Source organism: Thalassophryne amazonica, chromosome 12 (assembly GCF_902500255.1).
Source record: "Thalassophryne amazonica chromosome 12, fThaAma1.1, whole genome shotgun sequence".
Classification (NCBI taxonomy): Eukaryota; Metazoa; Chordata; class Actinopteri; order Batrachoidiformes; family Batrachoididae; genus Thalassophryne; species Thalassophryne amazonica.
This window is the reverse complement of record NC_047114.1, coordinates 40,272,378-40,298,035: the sequence shown is the minus strand read 5'-3', so window position 1 is coordinate 40,298,035 and position 25,658 is coordinate 40,272,378. Positions and strand designations below refer to the sequence as shown.

Below are 25,658 nucleotides of genomic sequence, written 5' to 3'. Positions count from 1 at the left end.
TCGGGATCTGTGCTTTATACAATTCTGCATAAAACTACATATGTTTATAGACATCCATATTCAATGCAAATTCTTGAGTTCCATGTGATACTTCAAGACAAACTGAAGAAAATGTACCCAATCTTCTAATAGTGGGAAAAGTCCTGGATTCACAGAGAGCAATAAACCCATCACACTTATTCAAAATTAGCAGAAATCAAGCAGAGTCAGCTGGAATGGAACAATAAATCAAAATTCAATTTGAGAGGGACATTCAAACGGACAGGAATCCTTACAGCTGTGCAAGAATGCCATTCTTAGAATACTCAGAATGTGCTTCAAACCCGCCTTGAATGATGCTTGCACATTCTGTGTGTATTATGCTCCTGTCACACATAGCAAGAATGTGCAGGAAGCAGGCTGATCCGGACACAGTCGTGAGGGAAAGAGTTGTGTAGATGGTGGGTGGATCCCGTCCAGACTACCTCATCCACACCTGCATGACTGCATCCAATGCGTATTTAGACAACAGTTAGATGACACAGACTGCTGTCAGATGACCATAAAAAGCACTGAAGACTGTCTGATATCCAAAGGTCGGGATTGCAAACACGGGACTGGAGTGAGAGGCAGCACTGTGTCCTCCCTTTGCACAGGACCTGCCGGTACTGGACATTGGAGTACAACCAGCATATGGACTGGATTCATGGCATATGTCTCCAAGCCGAGATCAGTGCGATCACTCACTCACTCCCATTCACCCTTTTCAGGTTTCAAATCCCGCAAAACCTCGGAGAGGTCGCTGCGCTGCGAGATCTCAGTAACATTGAGAACTGCATTGAGACACTCTGATCACGCTGCACTAAACCGCTGCACACGGACAACGCCATTAACATCGCAACATAAAGCTATTTTTATATTGTGCCTAAAACTCTCATGAATATATTCTCTGGGTTTATAGACGTTGTTATTGCGTTTGTTTTATGGATGTAAACATGTGAGAATCACAGGCTGTCTCTCCGTTATTTTCAATGGGAGCTGCTGTGAGCTACAATCACTTCCTGATCATGTCGTTCTGGGGGAAATTGAAGTTTGCTCTTTAACGTCTTGATTATTGTTCTTTACAACACTGTTTGTCCTCTTTGCTCCACACTAATATATATAATATGTCTGAAATTCAGTTTGCGTTTATTAAATTCCACGCAGATTAAACGTAGCAGACATTGTTATAATTGTTTTAGCAAGTTTTCAGGGTAGCATGCATGCAGTCTCTTATTAACGTGATGAAAAGCATAAAAAATACATTTTTGTAGTATAATATTCATTTACAATTGCCATCATGTGGATTCTCTATGTTGTTTTGACTGCAGCGACTCTCTGGCGAGCAAGGGATTATGGGATACATGAAAACCCTGGATGCAATCACATCTACGCTCGTCCTCTCCTTCTCAGCGCTACTGACCTCACGGGTGCTGAAATGATGAAATGATTTCTCTTTATGTGTGTGCGTCCATAACGGTTGAATGAGCCACTACACGTGCGCATAGGGCACACGTGCACATGGGGCACACCTGCGCGTGTGCACCGTTGTCAGCCACTGGAACCCTTTTGCTGCTAAACTTTGCTGGCAGTGGGCCAAGCTTTCCCTTGCGCACAACTTTCCTCAGATGCAGCCTTTCCAGCAAACTTTAATTTATTTTTTATTTTTTTGCTCACTTCAGTAGCACAATGCAACTCTGTACACTGCGATGTCTGGTTGGATTATCACATGAGATTTATTTATGCCGTGGTTGTTTGTAACACACAGCAGCAGGGTGAGAGGGTTTTTCGCCACAAGCTGTGGTCCTGGCTCCTGTCCACCCTGCACTCTGAAACACTCCTCGGCCGTGCCGGAGATGAGATTCATGTTTAATAATGTTGTCATGGCCTGGCAATACAGTTCCATGCCATGCCTCCTACAGAGTTGGATGGTGATCAAGTCATAATATGTATATTGCAGCGGTGAGATCCGTTCAGCTCTGAGCCTCTGATGCGTGCAATGATGCATTACTGCACATGGGACCACGAAGAAGCGCACCTGCCTGTGGTGTCACAGATATGATGGGCACAATATTTCACATTATTTATGTCACCCAAGGGAAGGAATGGAAATATATCTGTAGTGTACAGTCTGCAGCAGTGTGCGCTGTGCGACGCATTGACCTGCAGTGGCACACAGTGCTTTCAGTTTGATTGTGCACTGTTCACATTCACTGTACATGATGAATGCGTGCCACATACATTATTACATGTCAGCATTTCCTTTGCCCTCCCTGGCTGCGGTCCAGTGGAGGTGGACATACGTGGCACAACATCCCGGCAGGCTTTGCCATGACAACCCATCTTAGAGCTCAATCAACTGCGATCAAATGCTGTTATGACGCCGTCAGAATATATAAATTGCGATCAGATGGCGCACAAACTGCACATAGGCCGCCATCAGATGTACGTCCCATCTTGACAGCGCCAAGAGTGTTTTGAACTGTGCAACACACTCGGGACAGCTGAGCAAATGAGACCAAATATGTAGACTGCTCTGAGACTGCCATCCATTGGTCTTCAGACCGCACCTCAATACTTCCGGACTGTGATGGGATGTGTCATTCTGACACCATTCAGCCTCAATCGTCGTATGTGTGACTGGGGCTGAGCTTTCACATGCAGTCCTAATGTAGCTGGAAGAGAGTAGGAATACCTAGAATACTGTCAGAAGGCAGTAAGAATCTTAAGAACGACTTCAAATGCCGTATGAGTGCGGTTCGATTGCCACTTAAGTCTGGTTGGAAGGAAATCGAAGTGCACTCGAGGTGCATTGTGACACATTCGTGGCACTTTCAGGACCTTCTGGCAGGATTTGACGTGGCTGATCATTTTGATATTTCCCTCGAACGCAATCAGAATGTTCCAAATGCTGATGGGATGCCATAGGAATATTTGGGATGCAGTCAGAATACACTTCAAATGCTGTTCGATATTTCTCCACTTTGTCTGCACCTCAGATATTTTGAGCATGAGCTGAATATTCAGGCCAGCCACAGGAATGGGTCCAACTGTTTGGAATGCAGTTTGACTGTTCCGGAATATACAGTGAAATCCTGAGGTCCATTAGGCTAGTGGTTATCTCTAGAGACCATATCATGAAACAGATGAGTGTCTATGACTCCCCTTGCCACGCCATCGCAGGGAACCACTTAGGAAAAGCAGGTATCCTTTTACAGCTGTGTAGACTGGGATAATGCACATGCAGACAGGTAGCCTGAAGCAGACAAACCTGGAAATGGAGCCCAGTCTATAGAACGTTAGTCCAACTCCTTGAACAAAAAGACACCACTTCTATTATCTGCCCTATAATCTGGAACCACACCGGAATTCTATTGAGTGCTTTCTTGGGCAGTGCCTCCCAGTAACCATGTTTCATGACATTCAGTCCACAACTTCAGTAACCAAGGTGACAAACATAAAACAGACATGGCAGAAATACAAACTGGCCAACTGAGACATATGAGAACAATTAAAAGCAAAACATGAGTGTAAAAGAAAAGTCAGAGAAGCTCACTGTTCTGCGAATGAAGTCGGGGTTGTATCGCACACTGTCACCCCATAGACCCATCAGCTGTGGGGTTGGAAGCTTCTTAGCTGCCAATGCTGTGATAGCTTCACTACTTCCACCCTTTACCACAGCAACAAAGTCCTCCACCATGCTGCCATGCACTGTATCCTCTGACCAGAGTCAAAAAGAATGGCAATGAGTATGAATGAAAAAAGGAAGGCCAGTGTTCAAAATGGAAACTACACTACAACAGGGTGTTAGATAAAAAGCTCACCTCCCATCTCATTCAGAAGATCATTACAGGAACCTCCTTGGAACCCCAATGAAACATACACACCTTGGATATTGGCCCCAACCTTGAGACCTGCCTGCGTGCAGGACTTGTAATCCTCCAAAGAATAATCTATGAAGAATTATAAAATGTTCAGAGCATTATTGCTGTCATATCTGTTTAACTTTCAAAAAGCACTTCAGTGCAAAAGTATAGAAATAAAATGGTAAGGACATGAAAGGAAAAATCCCAAAGTGATTGAAAATGGCAAAACCAAGGGAACAGTGAGAGTGTCTGTCATTGACATTTTTCTTTTATTTTTTCTTTATCATTGCTTTTTCACTTTTCTAATATTCTTAGATTATATATGTTCATTGTTGATCTCTAATGCTTACTTTTGTTTCTGATATCTGACCTATCATCCTGATCTTGTTGCTGACCACGCATCTTTGATTGCTTATCTTTGATCCTGCACACTAAATAGAAGGCAACACAATGGAACGAATATTCCATGTCACATGACATACAAAGCACCAATCAAATGATAAGGATCCACTCAGCCGTCATATAAAAGCTGTTATTGAAGCACTGACAAAGTGGTAAAAAGACAACATATATCATAATGATAAACAAATAAAAGGCAGATTCAGAGCAATGATAAAACTAATTTCTCCAAATCAATCAATCAATTTTATTTATATAGCGCCAAATCACAACAAACAGTTGCCCCAAGGTGCTTTATATTGTAAGGCAAGGCCATACAATAATTACGTAAAAACCCCAATGGTCAAAACGACCCCCTGTGAGCAAGCACTTGGCGACAGTGGGAAGGAAAAACTCCCTTTTAACAGGAAGAAACCTCCAGCAGAACCAGGCTCAGGGAGGGGCAGTCTTCTGCTGGGACTGGTTGGGGCTGAGGGAGAGAACCAGGAAAAAGACATGCTGTGGAGGGGAGCAGAGATCAATCACTAATGATTAAATGCAGAGTGGTGCATACAGAGCAAAAGGAGAAAGAAACACTCAGTGCATTATGTTGAAATCCGTCTGCTACTTTTCTGACATGTGCACACAGTCAGACAAATAAAGAAGTGTAATCATGTAACTTGTGTAAACCTCATGTAACTCGGTTTGTTGAGGTGATTATGAACAAGTGTCCCTTTACAACCCTGAGCCAGTCTTGTTATGATATGACCCAGTTTGGGAATAAATGAGTTGTACTACCTGACTTTTCAAGCTTTTCCTTGTTCAGTATGATGGTGTGTTCATATTCTCCACCAAGAGCAGCCTCTGTAATGTAGTGAGTGCCATAGTCCCTGTAGATCTGCCGGTATTCCCCATACATGTAGGACTGTGGCAGGGAGCGCAGACGCTGCAGGAACTGAGGGTGAAGCATCAAATTATCTGACTTCAGGATGTACTGGGCTGTCTCCAGCTCTGCTTTGGCCCTCACGAAGCTGTTAGTCTGAGGAGCAGAATGGTCAAAAGCACCTTTGAAATTGAATTTGTGACTGATTGCTCTTGATCTAATACTAAGAAATGTGATCTTATATGAAGAAATGTGAACACACGGGGACATTGTTGTCATCTCACCGTTCCAGAGGCACGGCGAATCTTCTGGACCGACTTGCTATATTTGGCATTATTGGAATTGAAGCCAAACTCAAATATGCCTGGAATCCCAAAGCCAAAGGAAACAGAGGTTTTACTGGTGCGCTCTTTCATGGAGTAGTCCATGTACTCACTGTACGACTCAAAGGACTTCATAGTGAACTCGTATGAGCCTTTAGTCTGTGGACAGAAAGAGAGAAACATGTTACCATCAGATCAGGTTAAGTGTGTTCAGTTGTTGCATCCCATGGACTCGGTCACAGATACCGCCATCTTTGCTGGCACGGGCAACATGCTAGTTATTTATTTTAATATATGAATACCGAGATGGGGGTAGCCATGGACCATGGATTATTTTTCTTTGTGTGTGTGTGTTTTTTGTGTGAAATACATTCATTCATTGATTTAAGACTAATCTATCACTGCGATATGATGACAGAAATAACTCAAGTTTTTACGTCTGTTTTTAAAAACATCACTGATCAGTGATGTCACACAGTTGTAAGGTCACTTTGTCTGTCATTTTATTGCTGTGATAGATCAGTCTAAAATAAAAAAAAAACATTCAGTTATGAATGCAATCATTGCCAACAAATGAAACATCATGACAGTGCTAGCATGGGAAGCTAACATATGAATTAATCCAGGTGATCGGTGGCAATGTTTTTAAATACAGACATACAGTGCATCCAGAAAGTATTCACAGTACTGTACTGATGTACTGTACTGTACTGTACAGTACATCACTTTTTCTACATTTTGTTATGTTACAGCGTTATTCCAAAATAGATGAAATTCTTTTTTCCCCTCAAAATTCTACACACAATACCCCATAACGAGAATGTGAAAAAGGTTTTTTTTAAGATTTTTGCAAATAATAATAATAATAAAAAAGTGAAATCTCGTGTACATAAGTGTTCACAGCTTTTGCCATGAAGCTAATAATTGAGCTCAGGTGCATCCTGTTTCCACTGATCATCCTTGAGATGTTTCTACAGCTTAATTGGAGTCCACTGGGGGTAAACTCAGTTGATTAGACGTGATTTGGAAAGGCACACACCTGTCTACTTATTAAGGTCCCACAGTTGACAGTCCATGTCAGAGCGCAAACCAAGCATGAAGCCAATGGAATTGTCTGTAGACCTCAGAGATGGGATTGTCTCGAGACACAAATCGGGGGAAGGGTACAGAAACATTTCTGCTGCTTTGAAGGTCCCAATGAGCACAGTGGCCTCCATTATCCATAAATGGAAGAAGTTCAGATCCACCAGGACTCTTCCTAGAGCTGAATGCCCATCTAAACTGAGTGATCGGGGGAGAAGGGCCTTAGTCAGGGAGGTGAACAAGAACCACTCAGAGCTCCAGCATTCCTCTGTGGAGAGAGGAGAACCGTCCAGCAGGACAACCATCTCTGCAGCAATCCATCAGTCAGGCCTGTATGACAGAGCGGTCAGACAGAAGCCACTCCTTAGTGAAAGGCACATGGCAGCCTGCCTGGAGTTTGCCAAAAGGCACCCGAAGGACTCTCAGACCATGAGAAACAAAACTCTGATGAGACAAAAATTGAACTCTTTGGCGTGAATGCCAGGTGTCATGTTTGGAGGAAACCAGGCACCATCCCTACAGTGAAGCATGGTGGTGGCAGCATCATGCTGTGGGGATGTTTTTCAGCGGCAGGAACTGGGAGACTAGTCAGGATTGAGGAAAAGATAAATATAGCAATGTACAGAGACATCCTGGATGAAACCCTGCTCCAGAGTGCTCTTGACCTCAGACTGGGGTGACAGTTCATCTTTCATAGTCTTATATAAAGTACCTCAAAGTGATACTGGAGTGAAAGTACATGTATTTTATCATAAAATTACTTTGGTAAAAGTTAAGTCTCCTTTAAAAATATTACTTGAGTTAAAGTCTTAAAGTATCTCACATTTACTGTACTTAAAGGCCCTGTCCCACTGGGGAGAGGATTAATTGCGCATGAACTGAGTATACAAATTGCGGGCGTTCGTTGTCGTCCGCAACAAAAATGACCAAAAATGACAAATGTCCCAGTATGAATTATGGATATATTAATAATATATAGCGAATATATGAGGAACAATCACGGTTATATAACGCATGTAGTAAGGAAACTGATCCAACACATTGAGATTATCACGGCAGTATTACAGGTGTATTATGAATGCATAGCACACGTGTTGCACATGCACGGCATCTGCATTGCGGTTATAAAATAAGTTCACTCGGGCCTTTCGGCATCACTATTCACACCAACAATACAGCCTCTGGAGCATTTGCTGGACTTGGAAAAGTTGATCACAGAGTGTTGTCATGCGAGGGTTAACTGTTCATGAGTTTGGGGAGTGGGAGGGGGGAAGCCGCTTGGGGTGTGAGAGGGTGTTTTTTTTTCTTTTTTTGAGTGAGTTGTGGCTAAACAGCAGCTCTTCCTTTTGTTGGTGTTAATTAAAAGTCCTGGATTGCAGCAGCTACGTCTTTGTGGATCTACACAGCCGGACCGGCACTGACTGGCAGGTATGTCGCTTTCTGCCACATATAGTACTTTGGGTTTACGTGACGTGTTTGTTATGCATTCACAGATTGTCCGCAAATCAGCTGCAAAGCAGATGTAATAAAAACGCTTTATTCATGGCCAATTTGTATGCATTCACTACAACATATTTTAGTTTGTGATATGGACATGATGGGCACGCAATATGTCTGTTTTACACACTGTCCCAGTCCGCTGCCAAGCCGCAAATCCCCGTCAGTTGCGGATATCAGCGGTTAACAGCAGATATACAACGCATAGAGTGAGTATGTATTGTGTATGAATTGAGTATATATGGAGTATGTAAGGCGGATGTTATCCGCATTCAGATTTTTGAACAGCTCAAAAATCCTGGCTGTGGACATGCGTGCCTCTGCGGATGATCACGGGTGTGTTCGGATGATGGCCGACTCATACAGGCATGTTACACGGATATTGCGGATGTTTGGTGAATATGGGCCAATTTTGTGCGCAATCCATACGCAAATCCTTCTAAACGCCAGTGGGACAGGGCCCTAAGTATCAAAAGTAAATTTCTCATATAAAATGTACTTTAAGTAAAATTAAAATCCAAAACAAGTGGACAGTGAAACGACAACACAAAAAGAAAGCCAGTGTGGTTTCTGGAGAAACCAGGAGGGGGCCTCAGCCCCTATAAAAGGCTGGATCCACCTCTGGCAGAGCAGTTGGTGTTGGTGATGGGATGAGTTAGCAACAGGTGGATGTATACGGCTGTAAATAAAGTTGCTGTTCTTTTTCTGAAATGTAAAGAAATGTAAAGTATAGATAGGTCAAAAATTAAGTACAGTAACGAAGCGTTTCTACTTTGTTACATTACAACACTGTCCTTTCAGCAGGACAATGACCCTAAGCACACAGCCAAGATATCAAAGGAGTCTCTTCAGGACAACTCTGTGAATGTCCTTGAGTGGCCCAGCCAAAGTCCACACCTGAATTTGATTGAACATCTCTGGAGAGATCTAAAAATGGCTGTGCACCGACGCTGCCCATCCAACCTGATGGAGCTTGAGAGATGCTGCAAAGAGGAATGGTCAAAACTGCCCAAAGATAGGTGCACCAAGCTTGTGGCATCATATTGAAGAAGACTTGAGGCTGTAATTGCTGCCAAAGGTGCATCAACAAAAAATAAATAAAATTTGCAAAAAAAAATTTAAAAAGCTTTTTTCATGGTGTCTTTATGGGGTATTGTGTGTAGAATTTTGAGGGAAAAAATTTATTTACTACATTTTGGAATAACACTGTAACATAACAAAATGTAGAAAAAGTGATGCACTGTGAATACTTTCCGGATGCACTGTTAAAACTTGAGTTATATCTGGCACAGTGATAAACTCCACACATGGTCAATAAAAGGAGGAGAAGCACAGCCTTTGACAAAGGAGATAAATATCATGAAAAGGTAACTATTTTGGACTACATTAAGAAATCTCTCAGTTATTCCACCGTGAATGTAGTGAATTCAGGAGACACCACTGTTGTTTGCCCCCTTGCCTTCCCACAATGCATTCTGCACAGCAAAGATGGCGGTATCTGCATCAAAGTGTATGGAGGATGGTGCTGCATCATCACGCCCGTCACCACTCTCACATGGCTCAGTGAATGCTGTTACCATAACAACTGGAACGCTTAGGTTAGCTGAAACGCTATTGAAATGAAAACTTCGAATGTAGAGCTGGATGTGAAATTTTTTTGTTGCTTTTTTATTTTTATTTATTTATTTATGTGTGTATACAAACAGTAAATGGTAAATGGACTGCATTTATATAGCAATTTTCTCAAAGTGCTTTACAATTATGCCTCACATTCACACAAACATACTCACACACTCATGTCAGGGTGCTGCCATACAAGGCGCTCAATGCACACTGGGAGCAACTAGGGGATTAAGGACCTTGCACAAGGGCCCTTAGTGATTTTCTGGTCAGGCTAGGATTTGAACCAAGGATCCTCTGGTCTCAAGCCCAACGCTTAACCACTAGACCATCACCTCCCTCTAGAGTTTTAAAATATTTAAAAAAATTCATCACAATTCGACAAATCGGCATCATGATGGTGTCACCTCAGTGTGCTCGTAGACTTAACAGCCTTCAATCATGTTCAAACACGTTTAAAAGGGGTAGTTCTAGTGAGTCCAGCTTGAAACGTGTTTGGTTGTCCTCCATTGGGTTAAAAATTTGAAGGAAAAGCAGCATTTGTGGTGTCAGGATCTCAGCACTCCCCTAATCTGAGCCATCCTCTACATTAGTCTGTGCATGCACGAACGGTGTCACAGTCTGATCAGTCTGCCTGCCTTCACTGTGCATGTGTCATGTTGGAGCGAGAGCAGCGATTAACAGATTATTGCCTTGTTTTTTGCTTAAAATTTTAGGGGGAGGTAATGGTCTAGTAGGGGAGGTGATGGTCTAGTAGGGGAGGTGATGGTCTAGTAGGGGAGGTAATGGTCTCGTGATTAAGCGTTGGGCTTGAGACCAGACGATCCTCAGTTCAAACCTCAGCCTGACCTGAAAATCACTAAGGGCCGTTGGGCAAGGCCCTTAATCCCCAATTTGCTCCTGGTGTGTAGTGAGTACCTTGCATGGCAGCACCCTGACATCGCTGTGAATGTGAGGCATTATTGTAAAGCGCATTGAGCGTCTGATGCAGATGCAGTCCATTTACCATTTAACTGACTTTAGAATGTTTTAAGAGGTTTTACTTTGTCATCTGATGGTTAAAAATAACATTATTCCCTTTGATCGCCAGATATGCGCTTTATAAGCCAGCCAGAGTCCAGGTCTGCACTTGATAGGAGGCATGGCGGAGTAAGTTGTTTCATCATGTTTATGCACTTTTTCTGGATTGTGAGAGATCGTAATAGAACAACGTCCTATGGAATACGAGTTTAAAAGTGGCCACGCTGAAATTTATGTGTACCTTTATAGCTTTGTTAAACTAAGAAGTAAATAAATTCACTTCAGTACAGTTGTCATGGAGCGGGATGGGGACAATGGCTATAGACCAAAACCAGTTTTTGGTTTTTTTGGGGGGGGTTGTTCTAAGTTTTTTTGTTGACTTGAATGGGAACCTGTTCACTTTTGGAGCCACCCTCAAACAACCAGTCAAGGAAGTGTAGTTTTTCCTTCTACTGGGTGGGCTTCATCTGGGACATCGAAGCTTATCCCTTGTTGGGCTCTTGAGATTGACTTCTTTGTCAGTTCAAAGTGTTACATGTACTACCACTAATACATCAAATATGGCAGGGTGGTGGAGGAGAGGGGGTAATTATCATTTTGTGAGTTTGTCGCAGGTCTTTGGTTGTTGCAGTTTGCACACCCAGCTCCAAGCTCATTACAGGAAAGTTTCACGGTAAACCTGTAGCCATTTCCACCTGTGTGGTGTACTCTTGCAAGTTGTAAGGCTTCCTGAATCTGACATCTTGGATGTAGTGCGGCAAGCAGCTGCCAGCGTAGTATCTGTTATCAAGGACAAGTCCCTCCAGGTTACTGTTCAAGATGTTGATTCTAAAAGAAGAGAAGCAGTCTTATCACAGAGCACACTCACCTGACAAATGTGTGCATATGAAACATCAGAGACCCTCAAAACACACTGATGGGAAAGTGACTCACCCTTTGGCAAGGTTTTCGATTCCCCAGTACTCTTCAACTTCGTGCCTGCAGGGATTGTTAACCCTCTTGCAGCCAGCTTCATCCGACATGTCCCCGCAGTCATCCTCCCCACTACATTGCAGGGTTCTGTGAATACAGCGACCTGAAAGCACACACGGCATGGAGGAGTAATTACATGAGATTTATGGTGATGCATTCACCTTTAAGACTCTTCTTCTTGTGACTTGAATTCTTAAACATAATCTCTGTGATACAACTGTGTGGTTGTAAAATGTGACGCTTAAAAAACAAGGATGGCTGGAGATACCTGTGTGGGTGCAGAGGAACCCCTCACACAGAGGAACACTGTTACATGTGTATCGGGCTGGAACGCTGCAGGGCTCCTCCTCTTGGCTGTGAAAATTGCACGGCTCCCCTCCAAACATGGATGGTTGGGTGAGTTTGGCATAGCGGAACTGGATGGTTGAAGCGGGCAAACACATAAAATGTCAAAGAAAGACAGGTGAAGGTTCGTCACAATCCAATAAACAGTGTGGGAGAGTATGGAAAAAGCTCCACGAAGCTATAAATAAAACGCAATGCTAAAATACCCTCGGCTGTATGAGCATAAAAAATGGGAAATAGAATGTGACCTTCAAGGTTAGCCATCTTTGAACTTGTCCAAGGTCTGTGTCCCAAGAATGTTCCCTCTGAATTTGAAGACTCTGGCAGTTATAGGACTGGACAGATGGACGCAAATTCTTTACAGTACCCAAAGGCCATAGTTTGGCTTTGTGTAAAAATGAAAAATAAAAAGAAACTGTTTTGTTGTAAAGCCCCTGATTTTGACGCCAAGACAATGGGGTCAATTCATGCCCCTCACACATTCGAATAGTTACTAGTAGTCCATGAGTCCAATTTTCACCCAATTGGTACTACTTAAGGGTTACTAAAAAAAAACAACAAAAAAACAAAACACTTAGAATCTGCCATCAGCATACCACGGCCTACACTTGACATGAGCATGACTTTGATTCACGCACTTGCACACTGTGCTTTGTTCCACCGCCTGCCACACGCTCTGCGCTGGATGCTGTGTATATAAAATAATTATTTCATAGCGGATTAATCATTTTCTCTGCAAGTTGTCTGTTGAAAACGGCTCTAATCGTTTCCTGAATCACAGAGGATCGCTCCAGCAGCGCCATTCGCGTGTGCGCTGCATGATCTGGATAAAAGTATTTCGAGCCATCTAAAAAGGTAATTATTTGTCATGTTTACATTGTCATGGCTTTGTTGTGTGGGCCGCCAGAAGAGGAGGTACTGCTGGCTCACCACCAGAGGGCGCCCTGCCTGAAGTGCGGGCTTCAGGCACGAGAGGGTGCTGCCACCACGGACACAGCCGGGAGTGACAGCTGTCACTCATTATTTCCTGACAGCTGTCACTCATTCTTCATCATCTCACTCCATAAAACCCAGACGTCATCTCCACCTCATCGCCGAGATATCGTACTTCTATGGAGGTAACTTTCTCTGCCAGCATTAAGTGATTCCAAGTGCTATTGTGTTGCAGCTGTCAACCAGAGGACCGGCGTGGGTCGCGACTGTTTCATCCTACGTCCCGTCAGATAAGTGGTTAAACAGACGCTGCACGAGTGTGTGTTAAAGGTGGAGGTGGCATTCCCACCGTTGTTGTTACGGGGTGTACACACACCCACACTTGACTGTCTTTGCTCTTCGCCAGCAGTACCAGATCCGACAGTCGGGGACGGTGATCACCTGGGAATTCGGGACTTGGCGGCTCCAGTATTCACCAGGTTCGGTGGCGGCGGAAATCGTGTGGTTCCAGCTCTTCTCAGGACAGACGTCTTCTATCCTCGAGCCTGCCCACACGTCACCTTTGTGGATTGACTGTTATCAGATTCTGAGATTGTCTGTATATTCGTTGTGCACCTTCACAACATTAAATTGTTACTTTTTTGGCTCATCTATTGACCGTTCATTTGCGCCCCCTGTTGTGGGTCCGTGTCACTACACTTTCACAACAGGATATCTCGGCCAGCGTCATGGATCCCGAGGGGCGTCACCCATCTGTTGGACAGCCAATGGAAGAGCAGGGTGCACAGGCGTCTGCAGGAGGCGTGCTCGGTGAGTTGCAGCAAATCCTCACTGCCTTTACTGCTCGGCTGGATTTGATGTCCGAGCAAAATGTCATCCTTAATCGCAGGATGGAGGCTCTCACCGCACAGGTGGAAGCGCGCAATCAGAGCGCTGCTGCGGCTCCTCCTCCTGCCGACCCGGTGCCGGATATTAACATTCCACTGGTCGTTCAACGAACCCCCCCACCATCCCCTGAAGCATACATAAGTCCCCCAGAGCCGTACGGGGGTTGTGTGGAGACGTGCGCGGACTTTCTGATGCAGTGTTCGCTCATCTTTGCACAACGACCCGTGATGTAGGCGTCTGACGCCAGCAAGGTGGCTTATGTTATTAACTTGCTTCGGGGTAAGGCACGCGCCTGGGCTACGGCGCTCTGGGAACAGAACTCACGGTTGTTATCAGCATACACTGGGTTTGTGGGGGAGTTCAGAACAGTGTTTGATCACCCTAACAGAGGAGAGACCGCTTCAACAATGCTGCTGTCAATGCAACAGGGGCGCCGGTGCGCAGGCGAATATGCAGTCGACTTCCGCATTGCGGCTGCGAGGTCCGGCTGGAATAACGTTGCGCTCCGTGCCGCCTTCATAAACGGACTGTCATCGGTCCTGAAGGAGCATCTGGTAGCTAAGGAAGAACCGCGGGATTTAGATGGGCTTATCGATCTCGTTATACGGTTAGACAATCGGTTGGAGGAACGCCGTCGGGAGCGAGGCGAAGGACGTGGCTGGGTACGCGCCGTCCCTCTCCCTTCCGGGTTCGAAAAGGGGCCGCCCTCCCCACGCTCCACAGCCGCAGCACTCCGTGGGGCAACAGCTCCCCCTGCTGACGTTGCTAGGGAAACGCACAGGGCCAAACCGAGAACAGATGACAGAATGAGGAGGCTGGTCCGCGGGGAGTGTTTTCTCTGCAGCTCAAAGGCGCACATACAGAAAAACTGCCCCAAACGGCCACAACGACAACAACCGCCCTTAGAGACTGGGCTAAGGGGGGGTCATAACATTCACGTGGGACACACACATATTGCCACACGACTCCCAGTTACAATCCTGAGCGGGGATTTAACCCTTCAAGCCCCAGCACTGGTGGACACGGGGTCAGAAGGGAATTTGCTAGACAGCAGATGGGCAAGGGAGGTAGGGCTCCCTCTGGTGGCGCTTCCTTCGCCATTGCAGGTGAGGGCACTAGATGGCACCCTCCTCCCTTTAATCACACACAAGACACAACCAGTAACTCTGGTGGTGTCTGGAAACCATCGGGAGGAGATTGAGTTTTTTGTAACTCCTTCTACCTCCCGCGTGATTTTGGGCTTCCCATGGATGTTGAAACACAATCCCCGGATTGATTGGCCGTCTGGGGTAGTGGTTCAGTGGAGCGAAACCTGCCATCGGGTGTGTTTAGGATCCTCGGTTCCTCCCGGTTTACATGCTAAGGAGGAGGTCAAAGTCCCTCCCAATCTGACGGCAGTGCCGGTTGAGTACCACGATCTTGCTGATGTCTTCAGCAAGGATCTGGTACTCACCCTTCCCCCGCACCGTCCGTACGATGGTGCCATTGATTTGGTTCCAGGCGTTGAGTTCCCGTCCAGCAGGCTGTACAACCTCTCACGACCTGAGCGCGAATCAATAGAGACCTACATCCGGGACTCATTAGCTGCCGGGCTGATCCAGAACTCCACCTCCCCGATGGGTGCAGGTTTCTTTTTTGTGGGCAAGAAAGATGGCGGACTCCGTCCATGCATTGATTACAGGGGGCTGAATGAGATTACGGTTCGCAACCGATACCCGTTGCCATTGTTGGATTCCGTGTTCACCCCCCTGCATGGAGCCAAAATCTTTACTAAGCTGGATCTTAGAAATGCGTATCACCTGGTTCGGATCTGGAAGGGAGACGAATGGAAGACGGTATTTAACACCCCGTTAGGTCACTTTGAGTACCTGGTCATGCCGTTCGGCCTCACCAACGCCCCCGCGAAGTTCCAAGCCTTGGTAAACGACGTCTTGCGGGACTTCCTGCACCGATTCGTCTTCGTATATCTGGACGATATTCTCATCTTTTCTCCGGATCCTGAGACCCATGTCCAGCATGTACGTCAGGTCCTGCAGCGGTTGTTAGAGAACCGACTGTTTGTGAAGGGCGAGAAGTGCGAGTTTCACCGCACGTCATTGTCCTTCCTGGGGTTTATCATCTCCTCTAACTCCGTCGCCCCTGATCCGGCCAAGGTTGCGGCGGTGAGAGATTGGCCCCAACCAACAAGCCGTAGGAAGCTGCAACAGTTCCTCGGCTTCGCTAATTTCTATAGGAGGTTCATTAAGGGCTACAGTCAGGTAGTTAGCCCCCTGACAGCCCTGACCTCTCCAAAAGTCCCCTTCACCTGGTCGGATCGGTGCGAAGCCGCGTTCAAGGAGTTGAAACAACGGTTCTCTACTGCGCCAGTTTTGGTGCAGCCCGACCCTAGCCGCCAGTTCGTGGTTGAAGTGGATGTCTCTGACTCAGGGATAGGAGCCGTGCTATCCCAGTGCGGAGAGACCGATAAGGTTCTTCACCCGTGTGCCTACTTTTCTCGCAGGTTGACCCCGGCTGAACGGAACTATGACGTCGGCAATCGAGAACTCCTTGCGGTGAAAGAGGCTCTTGAGGAGTGGAGACACCTGTTGGAGGGAGCGTCTGTGCCGTTCACGGTTTTCACTGACCATCGGAACCTGGAGTATATCAGGACCGCCAAGCGGCTGAACCCCAGGCAAGCCTGCTGGTCACTGTTCTTCGGGCGTTTTGACTTCCGGATCACCTATCGCCCCGGGACCAAGAACCAGAGGTCGGATGCCTTGTCCTGGGTACACGAAGAGGAGGTCAAAACTGCACTGTCGGATCCACCGGAGCCCATCCTGCCTGAGTCCACTATCGTGGCCACCCTCACCTGGGACGTGGAGAAGATCGTCCGGGAGGCCCTGGCACGAAGCCCAGACCCGGGAACTGGACCAAGAAACAAACTATACGTCCCACCAGAGGCCAGGGCTGTGGTCCTGGACTTCTGTCACGGTTCCAAGCTCGCCTGTCATCCGGGGGTGCGAAGGACCGTGGCAGTTGTCCGGCAGCGCTTCTGGTGGGCGTCTATGGAGGTCGACGTCCGGGAGTACATCCAGGCCTGCACCACCTGTGCCAGGGGCAAGGCTGACCACAGGAAGTCCCAAGGTCTACTCCAACCGCTTCCTGTGCCTCATCGCCCCTGGTCCCACATTGGCCTGGATTTTGTCACGGGTCTCCCACTGTCCCAGGGCAACAACACCATCCTCACGATAGTGGACCGATTCTCCAAGGCGGCCCACTTCGTGGCCCTCCCAAAGCTCCCTACAGCCCAGGAGACAGCGGACCTCCTGGTCCACCACATCGTCCGTCTGCATGGGATCCCCACTGACATAGTCTTGGATCGTTGTCCGCAGTTTTCCTCTCACGTCTGGAGGAGTTTCTGCAGGGAACTGGGGGCCACCGTGAGCCTCTTGTCCGGGTACCATCCACAGACGAACGGACAGGCAGAGCGGGCCAACCAGGAGCTGGAACAGACCCTCCGCTGTGTGACATCCGCGCACCCAATGGTCTGGAGCAACCACCTGGCCTGGATCGAGTATGCGCATAACAGCCAGATGTCTTCTGCTACCGGCCTCTCCCCATTTGAGGTGTGTTTGGGGTACCAGCCCCCATTATTTCCCGTGGTGGAGGGAGAGGTCGGTGTGCCCTCGGTCCGGGCCCACCTTCGGAGGTGCCGTCAAGTGTGGCGCACCGCCCGTTCTGCCTTGTTGAAGGCCCGGACGAGGGCCAAGACCCATGCAGACCACCGGCGGTCCCCGGCCCCTGCATACCAGCCCGGGCAGGAGGTGTGGTTGTCAACGAAGGACATCCCACTGCAGGTACAGTCACCAAAACTGATGGACAGGTTCATCGGACCATTTCGCATTCTCAAGGTCCTTAGCCCTGCCGCAGTGAAGTTCCACATCTCCAGAATCAAACCGTACCACAACTCACCCCTCTGTGCTCCCGGTCCGGCGCCGCCTCCTGCCCGGATCATTGACGGGGAGCCGGCTTGGACAGTGCGCCGGCTCCTGGACGTCCGTTGAATGGGCCGGGGGTTCCAATATCTGGTGGACTGGGAGGGGTATGGACCCGAAGAACGCTCCTGGGTGAAGAGGAGCTTCATCCTGGATCCGGCCCTCCTGGCCGATTTCTACCGTCGACACCCCGATAAGCCTGGTCGGGCGCCAGGAGGCGCCCGTTGAGGGGGGGGTCCTGTTGTGTGGGCCGCCAGAAGAGGAGGTACTGCTGGCTCACCACCAGAGGGCGCCCTGCCTGAAGTGCGGGCTTCAGGCACGAGAGGGCGCTGCCGCCACGGACACAGCCGGGAGTGACAGCTGTCACTCATTATTTCCTGACAGCTGTCACTCATTCTTCATCATCTCACTCCATAAAACCCAGACGTCATCTCCACCTCATCGCTGAGATATCGTACTTCTATGGAGGTAACTTTCTCTGCCAGCATTAAGTGATTCCAAGTGCTATTGTGTTGCAGCTGTCAACCAGAGGACCGGCGTGGGTCGCGACTGTTTCGTCCTACGTCCCGTCAGATAAGTGGTTTAACAGACGCTGCACGAGTGTGTGTTAAAGGTGGAGGTGGCATTTCCACCGTTGTTGTTACGGGGTGTACACACACCCACACTTGACTGTCTTTGCTCTTCGCCAGCAGTACCAGATCCGACAGTCGGGGACGGTGATCACCTGGGAATTTGGGACTTGGCGGCTCCAGTGTTCACCAGGTTCGGTGGCGGCGGAAATCGTGTGGTTCCGGCTCTTCTCAGGACAGACGTCTTCTATCCTCGAGCCTGCCCACACGTCACCTTTGTGGATTGACTGTTATCAGATTCTGAGATTGTCTGTATATTCGTTGTGCACCTTCACAACATTAAATTGTTACTTTTTTGGCTCATCTATTGACCGTTCATTTGCGCCCCCTGTTGTGGGTCCGTGTCACTACACTTTCACAACAGGCTTGGTAAAACAGTTGCATGTTCTTTCCTTCTTGTGTGCAGCTGTTAATGTATATGACAGATTTAACATCTCCTTATTATCATTTTTATTATTTCAGACGAGCTGCGCTCTGATGTGATCCGCCGACGCAACCGCTCGCTGTGTTCACTTCTTTACTCCACTTGACGAGTTGCGCATTGTGTTGGCGAGCAGATCCCGCCACGTAGCACGACATTTAGGCGTGAAGGATTTTTTTGAACATTTCAAAATTTTCTTTGCACAATTGCACGCACCGGCGCCCCTTTCATGTTCAGTCTGCACCCGTTAACAACGCGTTTACTTTCCTTCACGACACAGGTCGTGCAAGTGAATGAATCAAAGTCATTCACGTGTCAGTGGGCTTTTAGAGTAGCTTTAAATTTTCACCCTGTACAAACTGTGGTCTTGCAACAAACAACTACATAACATTCAGTCAAAGATATTCCAAGCAATATCTTTTAAGAATCTTTATGATCAGACAAATAATGTGGTGTACTTTTCAACATGATTGGAGCAATTAAAAAATTTGGTTCCCAGGTAATCCTTCATTGACCCCTACCTGACTGTAACTACCACTCTGGGACGGCCACTGTACACTTTTGTGTAGGCCAGTGGTGTACTGAGGCTGGATTGTAATCATTGTTTCATCCCCTAAGTGATACCAAAAGTCTGGAATATAAGACCAATTGACATTTTCCTCCTCACCCTGTTTTTCTGACAGATGTCACAGCGAGACCAGGTGCTCCACTCTGATAAAACACAGTCCACTGGTTGAGGCGTGAGATTTTCTCCTGCTGACCTGGCAACACGGACCGCAAGCTCCGCCTCCCTCGCTGAGGTGGCAACTTCACTGTGACTTGTAGATCAAAACCAAAATCAAACACCATTTGAAGACCTTGATCTAGACAGAATATCTTAGAGAGCATAGTTATCCATTAGTTTTGATTTTTCATACCTTAGTAGCAGCAGCACGGTGGCGGTCACGTGGAGGAGACAACGGTGCAAAATCAGTGCACCACTGTGGGTTTGCACTGGCTGCATGGTGGTGGAGAGTGACTGACAGTGAATAAGGACACTGCTGAGCTCTCTGTATCAACACAAACTGATCAATACTGGCCACAAAGTGAACTCACTGCTGCACACAGAGGTGGAGTGGAATTCACAATCCCTTCCACCAACACAAGCCCAAAAAAACTCAAAAGAGACTTTACCACGACATACTCTAGGAACGCATATTCATTCCATACGACATGGATTTAGTAATTTACACCACTAAAATCTAACATTTTTAGAAATTAGAATATATATTTTTACACTTATGTGATGTGCTCATTAAGTAAACAGTGAAAAAATACACTGCCAATCAGTGATAGCAATGCTGAGAAGACTAACATGGTCATATACTTTTGTTTGTGTTCTTATGACCTTTAAACTTTGTTGAACATACCAAATTTGGATTTTACACAGTGTCACAATTCCATGACTTAAGTATTACCCAATGAAGAGCAGTATTAAAAAAATGCTCCTAGTAGGATATGCAATACTAAGCCGACTGAGGCCATACACATAAGGAGGCGTGACTATAATGTATAACTAGTGTACATTATTTTGACTAAAGTAGATTCTAATCCAGTTACATTTTTTCCGCAAATCTGATTGGTTAATCGTGTGAGATTTCCAACTGTATAATATCAGAGTAACGGTGATAAAATATTCGACTGTTTCACATCTGGATGTATCATTCTGCACCCTGACCTTCTGATGAGATGGCATTCCTGTCAACAGGCCAGCCCTCCGCGCAATATTCTTGGGATGCGGAACTGTCTATTTATGCGACGAGACACACAATTCGAGGCAGATGTCATAATGGCGCTGTTAGCTGAGAGCGAGAGAAAGTCACGTACCGACGCCACCGCCGAAATGGGTGAATTTAAGCTACCATATGAACGTACTGATGTGGATTCTGATACAGAATTACCATTTCACATTTGATTTCTTCTTTTGTGTTTCTACTTGTGGCCCTAAAATATGGAATAATCTGGCAAAGGAACTCAAGCGATGTCCAAATGTCAATATAATATAATTTAAATGCCAATATAAAGAAATGATATTTTCTGAATATGTGAAAATTGTCTAAATTCTCTGAATTCTCTGAAAATTCTATTCAAGTTTGAAGGACTATATAGCTGTTGGTGAAAGTATGGACAATTAAGTTATTAATTTTGTATTATTATTTTTGGATTGTGTGATGTGGGCTGTTATTGGTGTGGATATGATGAGGAATTTGAGTTTATTGATTCATTTAAGTAAAGGTTATTGAGGTAAAAGGGGTAGGTGTGTATATAAGCTTTGCTTCTCAGTTCAATTTCCATTTCAATTTATTTGAAAGGGACCATGTGCAATTAAAAACATAAATGTTACCATTTGATGCATTGCACCAGAGTTAGCCTTAGGCTAATTTACATCTGCAGTCCCTGATCACAAATAAATATGACACATATATAAAACATCAAACATCACAAAGAAATACAACACAACCAAGACATTAAACATCATTTAACAGATACCTACACCTATACCCTATACCTCTACACCCTTTTGGTTGCATGAGTTGATTGACTGAGAAATCAGTTTTGTTTTATTTTAGTTTTATTTTGTGTTGCAAAGTTCTTTCCTTGAACCAAAATAAACTTGAACTTGAATGGATTTGATGGATTTTCACATTTGATGGATTACTCCATGCCCTGACCGCTGTTGGAGCAATGCTGCCTCACGGTAAACCTCGCCGACCAAATTGCCTACAGAAAAATAAACCGTGCAAACAATGGAATTGGATTAGAATGGGAAAACCCCCTTGTGTCTGATGATTTGCAGACGTTCATGCTGTTATATGGTCCCAAATATCCCTTTTACCCTTTATTACAAGAACTCACTATTACACATAGAATTACTGAACAGTCAACCCAGTCTCATGGAATGTTGTGATTCAGAAGCAAGAAATATACGTTAATCTATTGTTTCATAATATTGTCACAAGAAGTGCAAACTTTTTGTAACGCAAGCACAAATTTATTCTAATACATTCCGTGCCTTATAAGGGAAGCGGGGTGGGGGGTTATGGTTAGGGTTGAGGTTGGGGGTAGGGTTAGTAATAGTAAACCCCATCACAAAAATTTGAATCATTTTGTGATAGGAGCACGCAAAAAAAAAGAAAAAAAAAGTGATACTGGGCTGGAACAGATGAACACACATAAACCATATAGAACAACTGGAGCTCTTGGTGGAATTCTATTGTACATGCAGTAATGATAAATATACACCAGGTGGAGATATTGCTTCATGTCAAAAACCATGAGTACAGGCTGCTGTGGGACATGATGACAAACCTGTTGCTTATAATCATTCCATTTGTCTTTAAATCCTCATAACATCCAGTACAGTATTTACAACGTTGGATGCCTGTCCTTTTTTTTTTGATAGAGGCATCATGGTAAATACAATGTCAAATTGTGTATTGCCATAGACTCAGGCACCAATCAGTCAACAAACTGGGACTCTGTCCAAAAGTGTTACACCAAATTACACAAACCTGTAGTAAGGTATGCTATTTGATAAATAACTTTGGCTAAAATAGATGTGTTAACTGAGTTGTTCAGTCCTGCTCAAAAAGTCTAAAATATGTTTTTACTTTTAAAAAAATGGAAGTTATAATTCATACTTTTATTATCCCATATGTGAGAAAGAGGCCCATGTGGATTTATCAGAACTGGTTGTTTCTGAGCCAGATCATCTATCTGAAGTCAAATCTTTACTCGGATGACTTCCTTCATAATTGTTGCATGGCTCATCCTTAACTCTTGCCAGATGTCAGCCATATCAAATTTGGATAGATGGCACTAAAACTGTGAGATTTTGAGCTCTTTGGCCAACATCTAAGCTAGCATTTGGTGCATTTACTGTCATATTTTATATTATGTTACTATCTATCCCTTCTGTTATGTTGATCATAGTGTAACCATTATGAAAATGGACACGCTGTCAAGTTATGTCCATAAAATCTGCAATTATATTTGAAATTTTGATGTGGACATTTACTGTCCCCTACTGGTCATGTATATAGTGCATCCAGAAAGTATTCACAGCACTCCACTTTTCCCACATTTTGTTATGTTACCTATAGCTTTATTTCAAAATAGATGAAATTCATGTTTTTACTAAAAATTATACACACACAGTAAGTTTTTTTTTTAGATTTTCGTAAATTCACAGCCTTTGTCATGAAGCTCAGAATTGAGCTCAGGTGCATCCTGTTTTCACGGATCATCCTGGAGATGTTTCTACAGCTTAACTGGAGTCCACCTAGGGTAAATTCAGTTGACTGGACATGATTTTGAAATATACACACCTGTCTACATATAAAGTCCCACATTTGACAGTGCATGTCAGAACACAAACCAAGCATTCGGTACTTTTACATTTCCCGTAATGCCCCTAGCAGTCCCCTGCGCACCCCAGAAAGCACTGTGGTGCCAGCAGAGTTCTGGTATCTCACAGCTCATTTAAACATTGACTAACAAGGACGTGCATGGCGTTGATACAGCGAATTCACTGCGATTATGATGAAGACACATTCTCCCCTCTCTGGAGGAGGAGTAGTACCTGTGATGAACTTCTGCCATGCCCCGATGTCTTGTTATCCACACTTCACAATGTTTGTTTACATTGTGCCCTGAACCGGAACTCTGCTGAAACTGATCTCTCCATGAGTCACGGACCGCAAGACTGCGCGAGATTCACAAATGCGAAACACTAAATGAAGTCAAAGGAACTGTCTGTAGACCTCAGAGGCAGGATTGTCTCGAGACACAAATCTGGAGAAGGGCGCAGAAACATTTCTGCTGCTTTGAAGGTCCCAATGAGCACAGTGGCCTCCATCCTCCATAAACTGAGTAATCGGGGGAGAAGGGCCTTGATTAGGGAGGTAACCAAGAACCTGATGGTCACTCTGTCAGAGCTCCAGCATTCCTCTGTGGAGAGAGGAGAACTGTCCAGAAGGACAACCATCTCTGCAGCAATTCACCAATCAGGTCTGTATGGTAGAGTGGCCAGATGGAACCCACTCCTTCAGAAAAGCCACATGGCAGCCAGGGTTTGCCTTTTAGAATAAATAGTTGTGTGCCTTAAGGGCACCAAAATCTGAAAAGTTTGGTGCCCCTCAGAAAAGTTCGGTACCAAACCTACTGCTACGCAGCATAGCGGCAAAGCAACTAGGGGGGTCTGGGGGCATGCCCCCCTACAAAATTTTGATATAAAAGGATGCAAATTGTGCATTCTGGTGATGTCTGGGGCAGATTTGGGGTGAAATTATGGAAGAACAAAAAACGAAAGAGATCCGCACAGCCAGTTAGCTCCCAAACAAGCCTTTAATAACACACCAAAGGTGACGTTTCGGGCCTCGCCCTTCATCAGACAGGATGAAATTATGGAAGGGAATTTTTGTGTTTTTGGAGTAATGTTTTCTGAAATTTCGAAATTTTCTAACCTTGACAGAAGCTGAGATGACCCCATGCCAATATGCACAGGCAGATTGGCATGGGGTCATCTCAGCTGCCGATGTTTTATTAAACATCCAGCCCATTAACAATCATGGCTGCCATGAGTGTTGATTACACTTGTGATTACAGAAAATCTATTAGCAGTCATCATGGTCATCTGCCATTCTCTGCAGCACTTCAAGGTGTTCTTCCTCAGAATCAGAATTAAGCTCTGAATCTAAGGCAGCTCTTCCCTCAAAAACTCTGTCATAATTGTGTTTATAAACCAGTCACCATTTGCTTTTATTATACATCTGTGTAGTTAATAAATAAAATAATCTTCACGGATGATTTGCTTGCGCGCACGTAGAGAAATAATAAAAAAAACTCTCCGCTGGCTGCTGTTCGCTTTTCCCTCAAAAACGCTCCATTTGATCTGTGTATAATAAAACGCGGCATTACAAACAGAGGAGAAGAACATTTTTTGATGACGTTTTGTGTATGTGTCGGCCTCAGAAAGTCAAATTCTGCACACATTTTATCAAAATTTGATAGATTTCTGTACAGTTATGAAATAAAAAAGGTGGATTCCAGTCGGGAATGCAAGTCTAAAGAGTTGTGTGCCCACCCCCAAAATAGGGTGCAACGGGTTCCCGGGTAACCACTAAAATCGAACCCTGATGGCAGCCCACCTGGAGTTTGCCAAAAGGCGCCTGGAGGACTGTCAGACCATGAGAAACAAAATTCTCTGGTCTGATGAGACAAAGATTGAACTCTTTGGTGTGAATGCCAAGTGTCATGTTTGGAGGAAATCAGGCACCATCCCTACAGTGAAGCATGGTGGTGGCAGCATCATGCTGTGGGGATGTTTTTCAACAGCAGGAACTGGGAGACTAGTCAGGATTGAGGGAAAGAAGAATGCAGCAATGTACAGAGACATCCTGATTGAAAACCTGCTCCAGAGCGCTCCTGACCTCAGACTGGGGTGACGGTTCATCTTTCAGCAGGACAATGACCAAGCACACAGCCAAGATATCAAAGGAGTGGCTTCAGGACAACTCTGTGAATGTCACTGAGTGGCCAAGCCAGAGCCCAGACCTGAATCTGATTGAACATCTGTAGAGAGATATGAAAATGGCTGTGCACTGACACTCCCCATCCAACCTGATGGAGATTGAGAAGTGCTGCAAAGAGGAATGGACAAAACTGCCCAAAGATAGGTGCACCAAGCTTGTGGCATCATAGTCATTGTAACTCTGCCAAAGGTACACCTGTATTGACTAAAGGCTGTGAATACTTATGTACATGTGAT

General features: G+C 45.4%; 1 protein-coding gene across 1 annotated transcript in view; it reads right to left on the bottom strand.

Annotated features, from left to right (window-relative positions):
- The window catches only part of LOC117521216, a 215,906-nt gene that overhangs the window by 2,699 nt on the left and 187,549 nt on the right, over positions 1–25,658 (bottom strand). The window contains exons 15-23 of the mRNA XM_034182558.1: positions 19,768–19,868; positions 19,518–19,668; positions 11,929–12,076; positions 11,622–11,763; positions 11,384–11,516; positions 5,430–5,627; positions 5,061–5,301; positions 3,843–3,971; positions 3,575–3,738 (exon numbers count right to left, since the gene is read on the bottom strand). Of these exons, the coding sequence (XP_034038449.1) occupies positions 3,575–3,738; positions 3,843–3,971; positions 5,061–5,301; positions 5,430–5,627; positions 11,384–11,516; positions 11,622–11,763; positions 11,929–12,076; positions 19,518–19,668; positions 19,768–19,868 (1,407 nt within the window). The remainder of the gene's footprint in view (positions 1–3,574; positions 3,739–3,842; positions 3,972–5,060; positions 5,302–5,429; positions 5,628–11,383; positions 11,517–11,621; positions 11,764–11,928; positions 12,077–19,517; positions 19,669–19,767; positions 19,869–25,658) is intronic.